We start from the raw sequence: 16,679 nt of genomic DNA on the forward strand, positions 1-16,679 counted from the left end.
TCCGTGATTTATGTTCTATTCTGAATAAAATATTAGAAGTCGGCACCTCCACATCATTGCATTTAGTTTTTTTTTTTTTTTTCAACAATATTTTTATTGATTTTATAACAGGGATATTACAGGGTAGACATGTAATGTTAAAAACCTCCTTATAAATCCCTATAACACCCACCCCACCCCTCCCTAGCTCCAAGCCAGCTTTACAAGTACAAGGAAAGGCTAGACGCCAGGCACAACAAAGGAGAGAAACTAAAAAAAGAAAAAAGAACCTGGAGCTGGAAGTCTTTTAGTTTTGTGTACAACAACAAAAAGAGAAAAGAGAACAAACAAACAAACGATTAAATAGAAAAGGAATCAAACTATAGATGTATATGAAAAAAGCGAAGGAAGGGCCCCCACACCTGTTGGAATTTTAAGTCTGGATAATGGATTGAGTAGTGGATCTTCTCCAGGGACAGACAAGACATAATATCTCTGAGCCACTGGGCGTGAGTGGGTGAAGTGGCATCCTTCCATTTGAATAAAAGAGAACGCCTGGCCAGGAGTGTCGCAAAAGATAACAAACGCTGTTTAGCTGGAGTTAAACGCTTGTCTTCCTCTCCAGTGACACCAAAGAGAGCGATCAGAGGATCTGGTTCAAGGTTACATTTCAATATGTACGACAAGGTTTTAAAAACATCCCTCCAGAATTTTTCCAAATTCGGGCATGTCCAGTACATATGAATAAGAGACGCCTCTCCACTTTTACATTTCTCACAACAAGGATCAATGTCTGGGTAAAAACGGGAAAGTTTAAGTTTGGAGAAATGAGCCCTGTGTACAACCTTAAACTGTAATAAAGAGTGGCGAGCACATAAGGAAGTTGAATTGACAAGTTTAAGAATTGAATTCCAAGTATCATCTGACAGCGAGAGATTTAAATCTTTCTCCCAAGCAGTTTTAATTTTACTTAAAGGGGTGTAACTCAAACCCATCAATCCACCATAAATAGTGGATATTAGGCCTTTACGCAGCGGGGGCATTTAGTTTTTATTTACGATTTGTATAGTGTCCCAACTTTTTTGGAATCCGGTTTGTAGTTCTGTGGTCTTCTTTGGTCTAGTCCTGTATGTTGAGTTGCACCCACAGTCAAGGAGCCTCTGTTGAGCTGACGAGAAATAATCATTACATTTACATTTAGGCATTTGGCAGATTAAAACATGACGAAGCCATGTCTTCTGCTAAATGAATCTAGAATGTGCTTGTCTCATTCCCTAACCTGTAAAGTACCTTTACAGGAAGTGGTACAAATTAAGATAGGAGGAGGTGTAAGAAGGAGGTTGATTTTAATTGTTACTATTCTGGACAATGCTACTCAGTGCTGGATCTCATGCCAGTAAGCCATCTCATGGTTACCTGCATTGAAAAGGGAATAGAAGAGAGGGGTCAATATGCATCCCTTATGAACTCCAGTGCTGTTGCTGAGACTGGAGGAGGTGAGGTTGTTTAGTCGAGTAAACTGTGATCTGTTTATCAGGAAGTCCAGGGTCCAGTTACAAACTGATGTGGGGTACCAAGCTGTTTCAGGTGCTGGTGTTGACCAAGTGTGTCAGGGCACACTAGGAAGCACAGTGGAAACAGTAACCTTCATTTAACTATTTGGGTGATTGGCAAACTGGTAAGTGGCAGACAAACTTTAATGGTGCGTTATATAATTATAATTGTGTTATAATTAATATAATGGTGATCAATAATTATGGTTTTTGATCATGTTTCTGTCAATGGTTAATGAGTCTATTTTGTTCCTGTCTAAGTGGTTTGTTGATCCAACGACATATGCATGTTCCTGACTCAGAGTTGGCTGTACAGTTCTAGTTTTTGTTTTGTGTGAGTAAAGCATCAGTAAAGTTTGGTCAAGATTTGAGTTGTCTAACACTCATTAAGATTATTCATAAGAATAATTTGTATTAAACTATAAAATGTTTACTAGAATAAAATATTGGAAATAATAAGCATGATGAAGTAATATTAACCCTTAAAACTTAAGCAGCACAGATATGAGTCAGCAACACAGTTCAATTCAATTCAATTCAATTTTATTTGTATAGCGCTTTTAGCAATTGTCATTGCCGCAAAGCAGCTTTACACAATTAAAAGACTTATTTAAGTTTGTATGAAATGTGAATTTGTATGAATCAAAATAATCAGTTTGTCCCTGGTGAGCAAGCCGAGGGCGACAGTGGCAAGGAAAAACTCCCTGAGATGGTAATAGGAAGAAACCTTGAGAGGAACCAGACTCAACAGGGAACCCATCCTCATTTGGGTGAAACAGAAAGCAGTAAATTATCTGCATTTATACAGTGTGTAGGGTGGGAGGCAGTTCAGCTATAACAGCTGATGTTAATTGATGTTAATATGGAGTCCCGGTAGTTTTTGAAGACTCTAGGTAGACTTGTAGGAAGTTCCAGTCCTGAACTATCGAACTGTCAAGTCCCCAGAAAAACAGTTGCCAACACCAGTCGAGGCCAGAACCATCTTCTAGGTAGACAGAATCATTCCCAGACACCAGACGCATCCCAAAGAGACACACGGGGCATCCATGTGACCAGATATTCAACCAGAAGCGGGGCACCAGGATGGGTCAGACAGGTCCGGAGGGCAGAGGGAGTCTGGATCACTGGCAACTCAGGAACGACATGTGTAGCTCGACAGAGAGAAAGAAAAAGTGAAAGGGGGAGACAAGGGGAGAGAGGAAAGAGAAAGAGGGGGAGAAAGAGAAGAAGAGGAGCGATGGCAGTTAGGTATGGTCACAGTCACACAATGTATAATGTGAATGTATATTAACTGTAGAGTGCAAGCAGAGACTCCGGCAGGACTAACTATGTTATGTTACTCCTACCGAGTCCAGTATGGACATAAATGCTGTTCTCAGAGGAACACAGTAAAGGTCAATGACGATTAAAACAAAAAGTTTTCATATGGAAGCCATGCTGGTGTGTGTTAACAGAGAGGCTTCACCCTTCAAACTGTGTATTTGGGTTTTCAGGTTAAACAAAAGTGTAATTTTTTGCCCTGTTATTATTATTATTATTTGGGTACAGAGAAACACTTGATCATGCGTATACTGTATGTTTTATTTCCTATGTGTGATCCATTATATTTTTTTGTTTGCTCAGTCATGGTTGGGTAGCTGGTTAAAAAAAAAAAATCAGTTCATCATAATGCCTATTTAGTGCTGATAAAAAGGTGTCATTCTACACTGCACAATCCTGAGCTCTGTATATGCTCAGGATATATTAGAGAAACACAAAATGCCTAAAATGCTCTGAGCTTTATGGGCTCCTGAATTCCAATCCTAATAAAGGTTATGTTTATAAAGAGGAGGTTTAAGCTGAACAGATTTGGGGTAGAAGCCAGAAGAAACAGATGGATCAGACAAAAGCGGGTTTAATACCTCAATTAGTAAAAAAAAAAAAAAAACATCCAACAGGGAATTATGACATCTGTGGCCAACTGGAAGCTGCAGAGAATACATTAATACAAGGTAATACATATCGGGAAGAACGCAAAGGACAAATTAAAGCTCAATTAATCCTAAAATACACACACATTCCTATATTTAATACAACCTGGTCATGTACTCTCTCTCTCTCTCTCTCTATATATATATATATATATAGAGAGAGAGAGAGAGTACGTAAATCATTCGTTCCACGCTCCAGACTAGTAGGCGGCGGTAATGCAACTTTTAGCTGAAAACCCGCGTGAAACCTGACACGAAGAAGAGACTTTGACGCGGTCAAGGGCCAAGATGGCGCTGCGGGGACTGAGCTGTTATCTCCCGTTAGTACTCCGGCAACGCAATTCACCAAGACTAGCGATATTATATGCGGCGGTGAAACTGAACTGTTTAACCTGCAGAGCTGAAGGTGCGTTCTCGCTGTTTGTCAATTTAGGCTTAAAATGTATTTATTTTTGGTCACCCGTGATAGCAATAACATCGCCACCACAAAAATAACAACAAACTATATAGTGTTATATAACAACATACTATAAGTGTAAAAACTAGGAAAGTAAAGAGTCACCGGTAATGTGGGAGAGTGGCGTTCGCCAGTTAACAGTGATTGTCAATGCATTTTAGGAACTCTTTTTTTTTAGTTTACATAATATTTCGGAGATACTTTGCCGTAATGTTAGTGTAACCTTTCAACACGCCTTTTTCGGACACATCATCTTATTCGCCTTTCCCCCCTTATTAGGGCCCAAGCACTATGACATCAGCTCTATTGTTTTCCTGAGAAATATTGTGGGTTTTTTTCCCCCAACATTTGAGGCTTTTGGGGGGTTCAAAAATTGGCAGACAGGTTGGAATCAGCTGCAATTAGGATGCCTGAGAGTCTGACACGAGACTCCTACAAACTTGCATGTATGCACGCGAAACCCGTACACATAGAGCTCATTGAGCTGAACAACTTTTGCACTGCACGTCATGGGCTTAATTAAACAGGAAGTCAGTTATTTTGGGTCATTTGTCAAAACACACCCGAATGAATTTAATATACTCCCAGGGGATTTATACGATCGCCATCAAACCGGGCCTGTGTGATCTAAAGACAGTGAGGATGCAAAATTGTAGAGGGATTTTTTTTAAATACCTCAAACAGGTCAGCTGTGACGATGCATTATGGGACAATCTCATTATTATCTAAACACATTTTTTTTTCTTGCTCATACACACTTCCATAAATTTTCTCTTTTTCGTGAAGCTGCTTTTAAACAATGGCCATTGTTAAAAGCGCTATATAAATAAAATTGGATTGAATTATTTAATTTTATGTCAGAAAGTGGTTAATAACTTTCTGTGGGACATCATATTGAGTGAAGTTTCCTGGAAATACTTATACATCTGCTTTCCAGAGCATACTTCCACCTCTCTAGATTTTCCCTTACCTGTTCCCTGCTCTTGCTACAAAGCACAATGTTATCTGCTTGTTAAAAATACAAAAATGTGTTAAATATTCCAGAATATATTTCATAGTTTAGATTCTTCAAAGTGTCTACCTTTTGCATTGATGACAGATTTGCACACACTGCATTCTCTGAGTCAGACTCATAAGGTCGTCACCTGGAATGGTTTTTAACGCTCTTGAAGGAGTTCCTAGTAGGGATGTAACGGTATCAAAACTTCACGATACGGTAATACCTCGGTATGAATAGCACGGTACGCTATTTATTTAATCATTTACAGGAAAAACCAAACTAATGAAGAGACTCAAAAAAAAGAAGTGTTTATTAAACAGTATACATGAACACTGAACATATCAACGGCATACAAATTTGCCATCTAATCGGATGTGCGCATTACTGGATCTGTGCAGTGCCCCCCTAAATCAAAACTATCTGATTATCTTGATGGTATATTTGAAAATGCTGATTTGGATCTAGATGACACTGTTCAGTTCAAGCAGTGGAATCATGAAAGCCATGGCAAAATTTCTGACATGTCTTTGTCAGTGTCTGATTTCATTATGAGACTATGAGAAAAATGTGACTCCTGCACAGCTCATCACTATACAGCGAAGGCCCAGGCTGCTTATTTGAAAGAACTGAAAGAGAAACTTCCCATTGGAGAGGAGGCTGTTATCTTCATGGATTTTGCCAAAAACTATTCTTTCATTTGTCAGGATGCTGTTCACAGTTTTCATTGGGATACATCGTGGTTTACTATAAGGATGTTAGTGAAAACGATGGTTCACTAAGTTGCAAACGTTTTTGTGTTGTCAGTAAAGAAAGGGAACACAATGCTATTGTTGTTAACAAGTTTATTGAGGTTCTCATAAATCCACTGAAAGTTCTTCTACCAAATGTAAATCATGTTCATTACTTCTCAGATGGTGCAGCCAGCCAGTACAAGACTTATAAAAAAATCTTACAAATTTGGCTCACCATGTTGATGACTTTGGCCTTAGTGCTTGCTTGGAATTTTTTTGTTACCAATCATGGAAAGAGTCCTTGTGACGGGATAGGTGGTACTGTTAAACGACAAGTCTATGATGACAAGTGGTACATTGTTTGTATTGACCAAAGATCTGATGAACATCAGGACATTTTTGTCAGGTTTATGCATTTGGAAACAATCTGTTTTGGTCAGAAAGTAAAGAAGAATGCTGAATTCCATTCATCCATATTTTGACATTAGTTTCTGTTCCTGCTGTCTCAGGTGGAATGGTACGACAATACAGATTGTTAGCTGAGGATATCAAGAAGGTTGAAGCATGCTTTGAAAACTTTCAGGCAAATATGACTAAAACCACTTAGTGGTCAAGCATTTGTGGAGGCATTTCCTAGCAAAATGACTTTGGTAGCTACAAAATGCATGCCTTTTCTAGTTGATATTATTTGTGTCACTGCGACTGGACAGGTCTCCTACATGTACCCTTTTGTCTTATTCCATGAAATAATTTTGTGGGCTTTGTTCATTCAGAATCAGATACCCAGGGTGATGAAACAAAAACTGTGATTGGTGATTTTTGCTACCAGACTCTTTAGTCTAAAATGTCCTTTCAGTGTAGAGAGATGAATAACTTCATTATCAATCTTTAACTAGATATGCATTACAGAAGAATTTGAGGTAACTTCCACTTTGAAAAGAGCAGATTTTGAGTATTCTACAGATATTGCTGTACATTTCTGTGTGTCAAATCATAAAATGTTGCAAAACCTGGACAATTAACAGGGCATAACACACCCCTGGTTTTTATTTATTTTCAAGATAAGGTGATGTGAAGTAACCCCGATTTTTTTGAGTAACATATATACATGCAGACCTTGGGTTTTGGGGTGTCGAAAAGGGGTACCCCCCAAAAATGTTTTTTTTTTTTTTTTTTTAAGAGAACCAAATTCTGATTGCAGAATCCGAATCTACATGATAAATTACATAAATAAACCCAGTTTCATATCCATATTACATATAGCAAGTGAGTTATCAAGGAAAAGAGGATTTTAAAAAGGGCGGGAGGGGGTGTGGTTCTCATGCCAATACCAACAATTGGTGAAAAAATCAGCAAAATCTGAGAAGTGATGGTGGAAAATTTCTCTTCCACTGGTTGATTTGAGATGGAATTACTCTTGTTTAAGAAATAAGAAACTACTCACTGTATCAGTTAGGGTTAAATAACTTGTCTTAATCTCAATTAATCTCTGCCATAAATATCCAATGGTAGGCCCTTAACTATTTTCTTAGTTAAATCAAGGTGGTGACAGTGTATGTGTGTGTAGAAAATGCTTTAATAAAATAATAAATTTTTGAAGGTTTGGTTATGGTAATTTACTGGCAACCATGGAAAATAAATGTTAGACCAATCAAAAATAATCAATAGGTTAATCGATTAAGAAAAATTCTGTCTAGGGAAGATTTAAAATTTTACGTTAAACTTTTATAGGTCCCTGCTCTAACACATTTATTACTCAAATTTCATAACCCATTTTTTTAACCCCAGAATTCTAGTTCCTCTGTCTCAAAGAGAACATATAAAAAAGTATTAAAGTCATAATGATTTGGATAGCAAACAATAATTTTTGTATTTTGACAACACTACTATGCTTGTTGTAATATACTGTGATTTATGGTTCATGTGAGTCACATTTTTCTTTAAAAGTTTCTACTGGTCTCTGACTTTTGCTGTTGTTCACAACTGTCCAAGTGTTCTTGTTTCCAGCGCGACGTTACCTGTTGTCAGAAGATGTCGTGAGACTACAAGATTTTCAGCAGAAGAAACTTGCTGTGGCCCAACAAGTGTCTGGATCAAAAGGTTAATGTTACCTAAATTAATTATCCTATCCTCTGTTTTAGCCAGATAAAATGTGCTTGCCAGTATGCTTGTGCAATATAAATTTTTTCCTCTGATTTTAAATATTCTTTTTAAATGAATGTGATAATTCACTTTACAAGAGCCATTGGTTTAAAAAGACAGCAACATTTCCACTATGTAGAGCATAAAACCACTGAGAGGCTTATCTATGTCTCGAGTACAGGAAAGCGGAGAGAGCAGCTACCTGCCAAAACTTACATTCAACACCAGTCACAGAAGCACTTCTAGTAATACAACACATTTGATAATGTTAGGTCACCCTAACCAACATTTTGTCTCCTTAGTAATTAGTCTCCTTCTAATTTGTTCTGAATTGAACCATCCGTGATAACACAAGCTACAAAGCTAACTAGTCGAAATAGCTCTCCAACCCCTGATCAAGGGCACAAATTATTATGTGGAACAAAGATTTGTATCCCCTAGTGCACTAGCTTTCTGTTTAACAATGAAGGGGATTCAATCTGTAATCTGAAAATTAACTGATATTATAAAGCAGAATAAATAAAAATATAAAGTAAATCTTACAAGTTTCCCAGTAGTGTCTACCATGGCTTATTCTTCTCACCTTTTGGCTTCATAGTACTAGTAAGCATTTAAAACTACTTTCACCCCTGTTAATTACACTACATTTGTCTGCCAGCTCTTGATTAGTTTGTGATATTGCTTAATCGTATGAAACTAGAGTTGGAGGGGGAGGGTGTAACATTTGTTAAATATAACTTGTAGAAATAGTCTAAAATGCTAAAACATTCTTATTGTCTTTCTGAACTCACAGGGCATTTCTTTAATGTAATAAATCAGAAAATAGAAATGAATCAATTGATCTTGAAGGATGAACTGAAGCTGCTTCTTTTTCTCTGCCAATCACCTGAGGATATGGTTACAGCTAGAAATGCTATTTACAGGTAGGTCTAAATTAGTTGTGGTTACCTTGTTTTGAGAAACTTCTAAGTTTCTACCCTTCTCCATTATTTTTGCCAAATTTTGGAAAACTTTTGCCAAGCAACAGTTTTAATGCAACTGGAATTGGACACATTGATTTATGAATTGGAATTTGACTTATGATTTGGCAAACAAGTCAATAGAGGCCCAAATGTCTATAAATTATACTTCACAAATTAAATGCCTTTTAACTACAAAGGTTCTGCTCATGAGTTAGAAAGCTCTAAAATGATTGTTGTGTATATTCTCCTTATTTTTAAGCAAATCTACTGATATTTCATACCCTCACTTGCAGTTCAGCCTGTCAAAGATGTCGTATTTTAGAGAATATAAACGCCTCCCTTTTTCTGTTTTTTTGTTTGTTTTTTAATGTTTATTTTAAACAGACATGCAAACAAAACTTATAACTGCACACACGACCAAAAGACCTCTGAATATGTGCTGTGAATATGAGATGTTATCCTGGGTCTCCGTTCTTCGTACGTCGCTTGACACATCCGAGATGAATTGACACATCTAAGATGAGATCATTGTGCTAATTACGATCTGGCTAAGTTGGTTCTTCGAGCACACCTGTTGTTGATGATTAGCATGGCTGGATTGAGTTGTCTAGAATTATTGCGCGTTCGTGCGTTGGTTTGAAAGGCAATATGCATCAACAGTAGAAACACTGATCACAAGCCCTCCAATTGGTTGACGGAATGGCAAAAGAGCAGCTCAATTTTTTAAATATTAAAGTGTTATGCGCTGAAATGCCCCCCCCTGCCATGGATTGCCCCCCCCCTACATAATCGCTATCAAATATTATATTAGAACATAAATTCATATGTATATATTGTATTTATTGAATCATTTACAGGAAAAACTAAACTAATGAAGAGACTCAAAAAAAGTGCCAGAAGTGTTTATTAAACAGTATACATGAACACTGAACATATCAACGGCATACAAATTAGCCATCTATCTGTAACCTTTGAAACAGGAACTTGAATTTTTCAATTTTAATAACAAAAAATTATTAAACCATGTAAAAAAAATAAAGTTTAAATTTAGTATTCTTAAAAACTCAGAAAAAATAAAAATAGCAGCCTACTTATTGCAGCTGGCCCATGTGCTGAATGAGTATTTGAGAACACTCACCTCATTCACTCACTTATTCAGACAGAGACAGGATTTTTTTTTTACCTTTCTCGTTTCTTTTCAGAGAGAAACCGAAATTACTTGATAAAAGGATAGGTCTTCTGAAAAAAGTTTGCTCAGGCGAATGGAGCGAACGGGAGGTAGCGGGAACTACAATTTCCATCAGCCCAGGCGTGGCCATTATCCTTTGTGGCCTGTTGTCGCTACAGATCCAGTAATGCGGAAATGGCGGGTGCTGCTATTAGCGGCGAAGGAAAAAAGATGGAAAGAGTAATTAATCATTACGGCGTAAGCGGGTTTCAAATCGGATGCATTACTGGTTCTGGGTGCGTGGGCTGATGGGAATTGTAGTTCCCATTCGCTCCATTCGCCTGAGCAAACTTTTTTCAGAAGACCTATCCTTTTATCGAGTCATGCGACCATGGTAGTATCGAAAATATTTGTTATTGCGGTACAATGGTTTTTACAATACTGTTACATCCCTAATATATATGTATGCGAGATACTTCTTTTCCCACGTGAGTCAGTCCGCGTCAGCCGGGCTCTTTAACCAATCAGATGTGACCTCGCCATTTCAACCAATCATAACCTGCCAGGAGCGCAGCCTAAATCCTGTTTTCATGAAATAAACCTGCTGCAAAGCAGGTTTAAGCTTATGAACATGTTGCTATGATAGCAAATGCGAGAAGCGCATCAAAGAACGAAACAATCCAAGATCATGACAAATCCACAACAATCAAATCCACCTAACTGAGTTAGCGACATACGAAGGACAGACCCCTACTAAAAGGTTAATCTTGATCCTGTTTGAACTTCAAGTTAAGCAGGGTTGGGCCTGGTTAATACTTTAAAGTGAGACTTTGTACCTTGGATGTGAGGTACTGTAAGTTTTATTTGTGGCAGTAGTAGCACAATGTGTTAATGCTCTAAGTTATCGATTGGAAGGTCGGGAATTTAAGCTTCAGCTCCACCAAATTGGCATTGTTGGGCCCTTGGCCCTTAACCCTGCCTGGTCCAAGGATGCTGTATCATGGCCATGTATATGATCCAAACTTCCAAACAATCTGTAATATGCCCAAAAAATAAATCTTTGCAATTCTTGAAGCATTGTCTCTATCCTTTAAAGAAAAAAATGTATATGTGATAAAGTCTTAACTATTATTGTCATGAAGTACCTCTTCTGTGGGAGCAGAGCAGGCAAGCTAGCCCTCACTTCCTATGCAAAGCAGATCTGCTCAGAACAGATGCACATTTGTTCCTCCTCCCAACACAACTGACTGTTCACTTGCCACCAATTAAATTACAATGTTGTCAAAAAAGTTTTTCTTTTTATAACAGTAAATTTCTAGATTTATTATGTCAAGTGAAATATTTTAAGCCCCTTTTTGTTTTTATTTTGATTGTTACAGTGAACAGCTCATGAAAATTAAAAGTCCAGTATTATTAAATATTAAAATGTCTCAAGTTTAAGTAAATTACTATTCATACAGTATAAAGACCATGTATTTCACTGTCTAGTTCAGTGTCCAGAAGACCATAATCAACACCCTTCTGAAGGAAGGTAAGCCACAGATGGTACTATATTGAAACATATTCATGCAAAGTTGACTGAAAGGGACAGGTGTAATAGAAAAAAGTGCACAGGCAACAAGGATGAGTGCAGGCATAAGAATATTCAAGAACTTGGGAGAGCTTCTTAAAAAGTAGAGAGAGGATAGAGTCAATGCACCAAGAGCCACTAAGCACAGCTGTTTTCAGGAAATTGACTACATCTGTTGCATTCCTCGTATGAAGCCACCTCAAATCATGTTTTTAAGCGTTCGATTTAATTGATTAATAACCAGCCCATCAGTTTGGGGTGTTTAATGCCCAATAATTCTTACAGTTTGCTTAGTGTTTGTGAAAAATGTATAGTGCCTTGATCAGTACAATCTTATGTGGGAATCCAACTTTGCAGATAATGTGAAAGAGTGCCTCTTAGCTTAGCTTGGGGAAAATCGCGAGCGCAGGGTTTTAAAAGACCTGCTAAAAAAAGGGTAACATTCATCCAGAGATATAATTAGAAGATGGTTGCCAATAGGGCAGTTAAGAAAATAATTTGTGGTCATCTAAGACATTTTCTAAAATTAACCAAAAGACATTTCAACTGATCTGGTCAAAATGGACTGATACCCAATTACCCATTAATTAAAATGGGTGAAGGCTCTAAATAGCTTACATGCTTGGCTTTAGCAAGAAGATAGAAATCACAATGTGATTTGAGAATAAACACAATATTTAAGACAAAAAAAATGTGTTCAGATTTCTTATATACTACTTTAAGACAAGTATACAAGTAGGCACAAGCACATTTATATGTGAAAGCATGCTTTGTTCCCTTTTAAAAAAAATTTTTTTTTGATGCAGGTCAGTTTTTTACCATTCTAAAATGCTCACTTTTTTGCCTACATAGTGTAAATGGAATGTTTTTTTTTACTTCTCTATTCAGGTACCATGAAGAAAATTGTAATGTGGCATTTGGAGAGTTCAGATTTGGACCTGTATTTATGAGACTTTGTTACGAGCTGGGCCTGGCAGATTTAGCACACACTACACTAACTGATAAGGTACTAATTACCTTGAATATACATTGACCTAGAATAATGTATAATATTTTAAATTATAAGTAATTTGGTTAATTTATTAAACTAATTTCATGGCCTATATGTTTAAATATGAAATGTTTTTTATTATCTGCATGGTGGCATGGCAAATTATATTAGTAATGCATTTTGTTATAGAAGTTATGCTATATGTGAAATAAGTTGTAACAAATCTTCGGCTGTGAAATTAGAAATTTGTTGTTTAATAGCAGTTTATTCTACCAAGTTGTAGACCATTTTTATTACTTTTCTGTATTAACTTTTTTCATTAAGAGGCTGAAAGGATTTTTTCCAGACTGTACATCCTTTAACTTGGCCATAGACCTTCTGTTCAGTAAAGGTCATTATGAAGGTATGAATTTCAGTTTTTCAGGACATAAATAATATCAAATCACATAAAGAGATTAAGCAAAGTTACATACTGGTAAAAACTGCTTTCAATTACCTATAACATTAAAGCTTACCGACAAGTAAATGACATTACCTATCTTGTTGCAATGACCCCTGTCAGTACCTGGGATATATTACACTGCAGGGGACAAATTGTGTTGGCAACAAGATCAGAGCATCTCCAAACCCAGCAGGTCTTGTGGGGTGTTTCTGCTATGGATTGATGAGTAATTAAAGAGTTAATGCAGCTTCTTGTGTGGACAAAAGCCACAGCATTTCACTTGAGTTAAGGTTTGGACATTAGGCAAGTCCAAAATCTAACTTTGGCTCTTTTATCGAACAGATAGCCACACGTTTGCTTGTAGAACATCTTGGTATACAGGGGAGTAGTCCGTCCTTGACAGATATGAGGTGTTTCAGCTAAAATGATGTTTGGTTTTCCCCAAACATGGCACGGGGCATTCAAACTGAAAAACTCCACTTTGGTTTTATCTGTGTGTATGAGAGGTCTTGTGCCTTATGCAGTTTCACGAATCTCAGTGAGACAGAGCTTTTTCCTGGCAAACCTTCCAAACAAACACTATTTGTTCAGTCTTTTTATAATTGTGCTGCCATGGTCTTTAACATTTGAACGTGCTCAGTCAAGCCTGTATGACTGAGTAGTAGTACTGAAGCCTGTAGGGTCTGATATATAATTTTAAAAAATTATTTTTTTTTTTTTTTTCTAAGTATTGCACAGTCTAATGTTGTGTGGGCCAGGGGTAGCTCAGTGGTTAAGGCATTGGACTACGGTTCGGAAGATCCCAGGTTCAAACCCCACAACCACCAAGTTGCCACTGTTGGGCCCTTGAGCGCGGCCCTTAACCCTCAACTGCTCAGATGTGTAATGAGATAAAAATGTAAGTCGCTCTGGATAAGAGCGTCTGCCAAATGACTAAATGTAAATGTAAATGTCTGACTGGTGAATGTATGGGGACACTGTCTCCACTTACAAATAATCTCTCTTACTGTAGAACTGTGGCACTCCAAGACCGTTGCTTATGTCTTTCCCTCTTGGCATTTTGTTAACACACACCTGAATGCTCTAGTCTAGCAAACTGCCCAAATATTTGCTTTTATAGAGGTCTGCACACCTGCTAATTATCAATTAATTAAAGGCTGATGATTTACAGCACCTGGTTGCTAAGGAGGTACTTGGTATTCTCACATGTTTTTTCTTTTTTGTTAAATAAATAATTGCAATAAAAAAAATTATTGTTTGTCTAAGGTTGTATTTGCCAGATACTAAAACCCACTATAATTTTTACACAAAACATAGAATTTAAAGAGGGGGTTATAACCAATACCCAGTAGAGCTCATCTTTATTAGACCAGTATTAGATCCTCACTTAAACATTTGTTTCCTAACCACCAAGTACACATGTTCAATTTCATGCATTCAGTAATGCAACAGACTCTCATGGTTATAGACATAAACAGAGACTGATATTTACTTGTGTAAATATGTCCATGCAGGATCTTTGGAACTAATGTGGGAGATGAAAGCCCAAGGTGTTGCTTTCAACAAGGACACGTTTACACTGGCATTTGCTACGTGCTACAAACTAGTATGAAAAATTTATCTTGTATTTAATCTTTTGCAAATTGTGGTCATTAAAATTTGGAAACCTACATACATACTATTTTAAATAATGTAGTAGATTAATTTTCCTATATAATGTTACTTTAGAACACCCCGAAGTCTTACGAGATCTGCTTGGCCCTGCTGGAGGAGGGTCAGGCTAAAGGCAGCTTCATTCCTAGACATGCTTATTGTATTGCAGTTGCTTTTGCCCTCAAGCAGGTAAGGCTTTTGCTGTGTAATTTACTGTAATATTAATCACATCCTATTTTAGTCATATCTGATGTTGTGTTACTCGGTGCATATAAACAAGGGGGTAAGAGTAATTGAGCACCCCATTTTAAGAGTATTTTCAAGCTTTTTCCATGAAAAGGTGCATAGCTAAAAGTGTATAGACGAAATTGATGATCACCATAACAACTGTAGGAACTGTATGTTCCTACTGTTTCAAGGAAGGAAAAAAAAACTTTATTGCTTTGCCTTTCAGGATGATGTTGAGCAAGCACAGAGTATCTACTCTCAGATCATTAACACAGACAGCAGACTTTGCCAAAACCTCAGAGTAAGTATGTTTGAATGTGTTGTGTGTGAAGAGCAGGAAATACTTAAGCAAATTGTTTTAATGATGATTATAAATCTTTTTGTGTTCTACAGATACTTCTGCTGGCCATGGCAGGGTCAATAAAAGATGCAGTCTCTGTCCTCACAGCCGCTTTATTGTCCAGTAGTTTAGTGTTTGTAAAGAAGCCAGACTTTTGCCAGGAAGTGGTGAGACTAATTAAGTGATGATAAAATTGATAGTCATGAAACAAAATAAAACAGTAATCACATCATGAAAATGGATTTTATGCAATCTGGAAATCTATTTCTAGTTGTCATTTCTACTTTTGTTGATCTCTCTATTGTTGGGCTCTCTATTTTAGGTTGATGTGTTAAGAGAGAGAAGTGAAGATGGACCTTGGAGAGTACAGGTTGAGCATCTGGTTAAGCAGCTGCAGGAGGCAGGTCAGGTGAACCTACAAAACTTGGACCACTTGTTATACCACACTCCTAAAGGGAAAAGAAAACTTTTGCCTTTTCTTAAGGAGGGCAACTGGAGGACCAACAGCCGAAGGACTCTGAGACCACTGTTGTCAGACTGAACACACACAATGGTTATATTCACCCCTAAAGTTAAAATATGTATACAAAATATTGATACATCCATGCCTGGTATTAAAACAAAACTATATTGTTTTTAGAAGTGAGAAAAATTGTCCATAAGTTGACTATCCAAAGTGTTCAGAAAAAAATTATGGTATTTTATCCAAGGCTTTCTGCAGCATCATATTGTGGAACGTATGACTAAGAAAAAGAAATTTTATAGTCAAACAGAACTGTACCCATAGGCTCTATAGTTTTGAGCAGAGTGTGTGGGTGTGCCTATGAATGCATAACTTACATTTAAAAGAAATAAATGCAATAAAGATTAAGAACAGTTGAAATGCTTACATGAGTTATATTTTTTATACTGACATGTTTATCACTTTCAGCATGTTTGAAAAGTTCTGAGTAAAGAGTGATAACATCTCATTGATAGCTGTGTAGGTACCTCACGAAACTTAATATATCACAAAATATCAACATGATATTGATTTCTTTTAGGCCTATAGCATTGGCAATTTCTCCGAGTTAAAGACCTAGTCAATACCAGCATAGAAAAACCTTTTTGATGTTGCCTCATTTAAGGTCTAATCAATAATAATTTGCTGGTTTTAATCATTTTGCTGCAGACAACACATTATCATGTAAAACTGTGACTAACATTTCTCTACATGTGTTATATTTTAGAGAACATAGCTGAAAACTTTTATGCAGATTAGTTTTATATAAACTACTTCACACAAACCAGAAAACAATGCAACAATAGCTGTGAAGCTATATAGTATAGATTGCATATTCACAGTAATATAAATAAACTGGAATATTTGGTAGCATTTTGTATTGAGACTAATTTTATTAATTGCATCATTGCACAAAGTTCCATCAGTTGGGTTTCAGTGGGGAGACAGACTGTCTCACTCCTCAGCAACAGCTTAAAATAGGACATCAAGA

General features: G+C 36.9%; 1 protein-coding gene across 1 annotated transcript; it reads left to right on the forward strand.

The window, feature by feature from the left end:
* Positions 1-3,758: 3,758 nt before the first annotated feature.
* On the forward strand, positions 3,759-16,073 carry ptcd2 (pentatricopeptide repeat domain 2). Its single transcript, XM_053485916.1, has 10 exons — positions 3,759-3,908; positions 7,698-7,790; positions 8,626-8,755; positions 12,421-12,538; positions 12,848-12,926; positions 14,480-14,571; positions 14,694-14,807; positions 15,073-15,147; positions 15,240-15,353; positions 15,509-16,073. The coding sequence occupies exons 1-10, from the start codon at positions 3,791-3,793 to the stop codon at positions 15,725-15,727; spliced, it is 1,152 nt and encodes a 383-aa protein (XP_053341891.1). The 5' UTR covers positions 3,759-3,790; the 3' UTR covers positions 15,728-16,073.
* Positions 16,074-16,679: the final 606 nt, after the last annotated feature.

This window comes from Clarias gariepinus, chromosome 24 (genome assembly GCF_024256425.1).
Source record: "Clarias gariepinus isolate MV-2021 ecotype Netherlands chromosome 24, CGAR_prim_01v2, whole genome shotgun sequence".
NCBI lineage: Eukaryota > Metazoa > Chordata > Actinopteri > Siluriformes > Clariidae > Clarias > Clarias gariepinus.

Bases quoted from the DNA above. Each gene is read 5' to 3' on its own strand.
- ptcd2 (XM_053485916.1), top strand. From the start codon at position 3,791: ATGGCGCTGCGGGGACTGAGCTGTTATCTCCCGTTAGTACTCCGGCAA. The intron at 12,927-14,479 runs GTATGAATTTCA...ATGTCCATGCAG, and splicing joins CAGTAAAGGTCATTATGAAG to GATCTTTGGAACTAATGTGG. The intron at 14,808-15,072 runs GTAAGGCTTTTG...TTTGCCTTTCAG, and splicing joins TTGCTTTTGCCCTCAAGCAG to GATGATGTTGAGCAAGCACA.